The sequence below is a fragment of the Caloenas nicobarica genome, chromosome 21 (assembly GCF_036013445.1).
Source record: "Caloenas nicobarica isolate bCalNic1 chromosome 21, bCalNic1.hap1, whole genome shotgun sequence".
Classification (NCBI taxonomy): Eukaryota; Metazoa; Chordata; class Aves; order Columbiformes; family Columbidae; genus Caloenas; species Caloenas nicobarica.
The window spans coordinates 2,493,999-2,498,493 of record NC_088265.1 but is presented as its reverse complement, the minus strand read 5'-3'; the positions used below and the strand labels follow the sequence as shown (position 1 = coordinate 2,498,493).

At 53.4% G+C, this 4,495-nt stretch overlaps 1 protein-coding gene across 1 annotated transcript; it reads right to left on the bottom strand.

The window, feature by feature from the left end:
* Window positions 1–1,334: 1,334 nt before the first annotated feature.
* BCAS2 (BCAS2 pre-mRNA processing factor) lies at window positions 1,335–4,494 on the bottom strand. The gene is made up of 7 exons (XM_065649351.1): window positions 4,203–4,494; window positions 4,037–4,129; window positions 3,835–3,905; window positions 3,591–3,752; window positions 2,500–2,550; window positions 2,021–2,101; window positions 1,335–1,763 (listed from the first exon to the last, which is right to left on the bottom strand). Exons 1-7 carry the CDS (start codon window positions 4,404–4,406, stop codon window positions 1,634–1,636), a joined length of 792 nt encoding a protein of 263 aa, XP_065505423.1. The 5' UTR covers window positions 4,407–4,494; the 3' UTR covers window positions 1,335–1,633.
* Between the last annotated feature and the right edge of the window lies 1 nt (window position 4,495).

Genomic DNA, 4,495 nt, shown 5'->3' with positions numbered 1-4,495 from the left:
GTTTCCTCCTTTGAACCCGACTCCCCGCTCCGCGCACGCTCCGCGTCACCACGCGCCGTGCGCGCGCCCCGGGCGGGGAGGGGGCGGGCCCGAGGCTCCCGCGCAGGCGCGGCCCCGGCCGAGGCGCGCGCCCCGTCGTTACGGGAGCGCCCGGAAAGACGAGTCGGTGACGCGCCGCGGGGCGGGGCCACGACCTGTCACCACCTGTCACCGCACCGCGCCGTGAGGCGCCATTGGGCGGCGGCGGCGGCTTCCCAACCAATCGCCAGAGAGAAACGGCGCCCTTAGGGGCGGAGCGAGCGGGCCGGGCCCGGGATCCCTGTGCGCAAGCGGAGACCGTACGGAGCCCCCTGGAACCGCCCCGCTGCGGTGTAAACTGCGGGGCCAGCGGAGCGGGAGGAGCTGGGGACACGGGAACGGCTGTGGCGGTGTGAGCAGTGCAGGGGAAAGGGACCTGGGGGACAGCGGTGACCATGGGCCAGCACTGGGCCCTTGTGGCCAGGAAGGGCAATGGGACCTGGGGGGGATTAGAAGGGGGTGGTCAGTAGGTCAGAGAGGTTCTCCTGCCCCTCTGCTCTGCCCTGGTGAGACCATATCTGGAATATTGTGTCCAGTTCTGGCCCCTCAGTTCCAGCAGGACAGGGAACTGCTGGAGGGAGTCCAGCGCAGCCACGAAGATGCTGAAGGGAGTGGAGCATCTCCCGTGTGAGGAAAGGCTGAGGAGCTGGGGCTCTGGAGCTGGAGGAGACTGAGGGGTGACTCATTCATGGGGATCAATATGGAAAGGGGGAGTGCCAGGAGGATGGAGCCAGGCTCTTCTGGGTGACAGCCAGTGATAGGACAAGGGGCAATGGGTGCAAACTGGAACACAGGAGGTTCCACTTGAATATGAGAAGAAACTTCTTCTCAGTGAGGGTGCCAGAACCTGGACCAGCCTGCCCAGGGAGGTTGTGGAGTCTCCTTCTCTGCAGACATTCAAACGCGCCTGTGTAACCTCATCTGGGTGTTCCTGCTCTGGTGGGGGGATTGGACTGGGTGAGCTTTCGAGGTCCCTTCCAATCCCTGACATCCTGGGATTCTGTCTGGAGAGCTAAGGCCCATTACCGACCCCGGTAGAAGAACCCTCTCTCTCCCCAAAATTGACCAAAGGAGCCGTATCTGAGAGGAACTCGAGTTGTGACATGCGGTGATGTTGCTGGTGACCATGAGCACAACACCATCCCTGCCCCGGATATGGCTTCTCACAGAACTCAACCCCACCGCACTGGGAGGTGGGTTCGTTTGGCAGAAGCAGCAGCATCGGCAGTTTTGAACCTGAAAGCAGAAGCCACACAGACAGCAAAACAACATTTATTAAAGTAAGAGGAAACGCAAAAACACAAAACGGGGTTTTTTTCAGAGCTCCTGCTTCAGGTATATAAGTGAAAAAAATCACAGTACATTTAACTGTGCCCATGATTCATTTGAATAGGACGTTTTGAGTCTACACTACCTCATGCTAGAATTTAAAACAATGAAAATACCTTTTTATGACCTCATACAACTGCAACTAGACATGTCTACAAAACCAGCATCTCCGAAGTGTTTTGTTTTGTTTTTCAACATACGCTGCGGTAAGACAGTAAGGATTAAGTCACTGGAAGTCTTGCTGGATATTCTCCTTGTTTGCTTCCCCGTGCTGCTGTTTGATTTGTGAAATTTCATTTTCTAGCTGCACAATAGTTCGTTCGATCTCATAATTTTTACTGACAAGAGAGACCCATCTGGAAGGGAAAAGAAAGAAAAAAGCCTTAAAGTGTTAAATAACAGTCCTCTGTTTTAAAATCAAAGGCAATTCTTGCTACAAAGAAAGTACAAAGACACCAACTAAAGCAGTATTCGTCTCAGTACGTGATGAACTCTCAGTTTACATTAATGGTACCTTGAACAACCAAAGTGGCAAAAAGTAGTTTTTAACCCAGTTAAACCGTAACATACAAAAACTTGTGGGAGATTTAACAGAGAAATTCTAAATACTCACGTAGATTCCATTTCTCGTAGTTTCGCCCCAGCTGTGAGCTGCATGTTCTTTCGTTGCCAGTTCAGGTCTTGAATGTTTTTCCTGGGGAGAAAGATACATGTGTTTTTATTGTCTCCTTTCTTTAAAATTTGTAATATCTGCTGCTAATTTCAAAATACACCTGACCTCTAGAAGTACTACCAGAAAACATTTGTGTAGGCAGGACTGTAGCTACAACATGTAGGTGGACAAATCCCAGTACCGGGCTGCACACAGCGGTAAACTCATTACAGCACCCGCTTTAAAATGACAGGCCAAACCCAGCATCAGGGAATGTTTCTCTGCAGAGACAACTGCACACTAAATAAAAGTCAGCAGTGAAGAGAAAACACTCTGGCCATGGCAGCAGCGTATCCACGAGCCTCTGCACAGCTCAGAGGGGACAGTGGTTCAATTTCCTTCCAAACTGCAGTACGAAAATGTGAAAAAGAATGACTCACCTCAACTTCTGAAGCTCTTTCTGGGCTTGTTCTATCATATGAACCAGATGTCTAACAGCAGAATGCAAGAAAAGCGTTAGGAAAACAGAGAATTGTTAGACCAGCCCCATTTAACCAGAGACAAAGACAACAAGACACTTCAAGGCAAACACCAGACAAGCTGTTCTTGCTGCGGTCTGTGCTCTCCACTCCTGATGGGAATGATGCGGCGCCAAAACACTCCCAGTGGTACCATATGCAGTTTTAAGATGTAAACCTTCCATAATCACTATGGTCAACCCTCACCATCAGACAATATCATAAACTCATACCCATTACCTGACTGAGCTTTATCTTCAAGCTTGTTACTGGATGCTTGTGTTATTCTGATGGGAATTCTGTTGTAACATCTCCCCATCTTATCACCCATCTTCTAATTTTAATTCTAAAATTACCTGTAACCAATTTTTGTTGTGGTTTCCCTCATATAACATTGTCAGAACACCAACAGTTCTTTTTGCTTCCTGACATATATGTGAGCTAATAGATCCTCTAACTGCTGCCCTTCTCCTAAGCCAAGCAAACTTTTGCCTTCTCTCAAAGTTCTTTTGTCGACATCTTTATCTAAGGCTAAGCCAACCCTTCTCAAAAGTGGACATTAATATTCTCTGCCTGGAATAGTGCTGGTACTTCCTGCAGCCATACTGTCCACAAGTTTTTTTGGCTTTTGTAACAGCTTTATTTTTAATGGCTCCAGGCTGAACAGCATTAGTAGTAAGTCATCTTTACTTCCACTACTGAATTATAATTTTGCAGGCTGTCGTTAGTTCATTTAGTTATCCTCAATTAAAGCCACAACTGCTACTCAAGCAGTAACTCACAAAATTTTAAGACTGGGATGCATTAAAACACAGGCTGTTTCCTGGCCGCAGAGATGGCTCCTTCTCTTTCAAATCAGCCTCCTTTTCTGCCACATTGAGCCGCTTTGAGTGAGGTATATTATTCCAGAATACATTCCACAGATTCCCACTGGACTTACATAGCAAAACATGAGGGACATACAGAAATGACAGTCAGAACTTCAGCGAGGCTCAGCAAAGCCAAGGCCTTACTCATTGTACACCTTCCACGCGTTACAGCCGTGCTGTGACATTAACTCCAGGTTCTCAATGCGGACGGCCTGGTGCTCCAGCTGCGCCATGGAGTTGTTCACGCACTCCTGCCACGCCGTGATGTCGTTCTTCTGGCCGGAGGACGGGGCCGGCAGCTCGTACCTACAACAGCCCGCCTGGCTCAGGAGAAGAGGCACCGGGTACCGCTCACCGGGGCAGCGGCTGCTCAGGCCGCCTCCCTCACCTCTTCATGCTGAGCAGCTCCAGGGGCTGCCGGGCTGCCAGGCGCTCGAACTCGTTCCGCATGATCTCGGTCTGCGGGGAGAGCAGCGGGGAGGCGGCCGTGGGGGGCCGGCCGGGGCCAGGGGGGACAACCGGGGTCGGGAGCCGGCCGGGGTGAGGAGGGGGGACCGGCCGGGGTGAGGAGGGGGGACCGGCCGCCTCACCTCGAAGGCGCTGTAGTCGTGCGCCGGCAGGTAACTGAGGTAATTCTTAGTCGGCCGGTACCGCCGCGTCTCCTCCTCCACTAGCGCCGCAGCCTAACGCACACGCGGCGTGAGGCCGGTACGTCGCCCCGGGCCTTGCCCGCCACCTCCCCCGACCCGCACTCACCGCCTCCCGGACCCCCGGCGCCTCGTAGCCCTGGTCGAAGTAGGGCAGCGCGTCCACCACCACGTCCCCGGCCACCAGCCCCGGGCCCGCCATGGTGCGCACGGCTCTGCGCCTGCGCCGGCCCCTCCGCCAATCAGCGCTGCCGCAGAGCCCACGTGCACCCGCGCCCCCGCCAATCAGCGCTGACGCCGAGCTCCTGCACATCTGGCCCTCCGCCAATCAGCGCTGACGCAGAGCCCCCGCGCACCCGCCTCTCCGCCAATCAGCGCTGACGCAGAGCGCCTGCGCACCCG

What these genes read in the sequence shown, in the direction of transcription:
- BCAS2 (XM_065649351.1), bottom strand. Translation starts at nt 4,406, where the DNA reads ATGTGCAGGAGCTCGGCGTCAGCGCTGATTGGCGGGGGCGCGGGTGCA. An exon ending in CGCCGGGGGTCCGGGAGGCG is followed by an intron (nt 4,130 to 4,202) that starts GTGAGTGCGGGT and finishes CGTGTGCGTTAG; the next exon opens with GCTGCGGCGCTAGTGGAGGA. An exon ending in CTACGAGAAATGGAATCTAC is followed by an intron (nt 1,764 to 2,020) that starts GTGAGTATTTAG and finishes TTTCCCTTCCAG; the next exon opens with ATGGGTCTCTCTTGTCAGTA.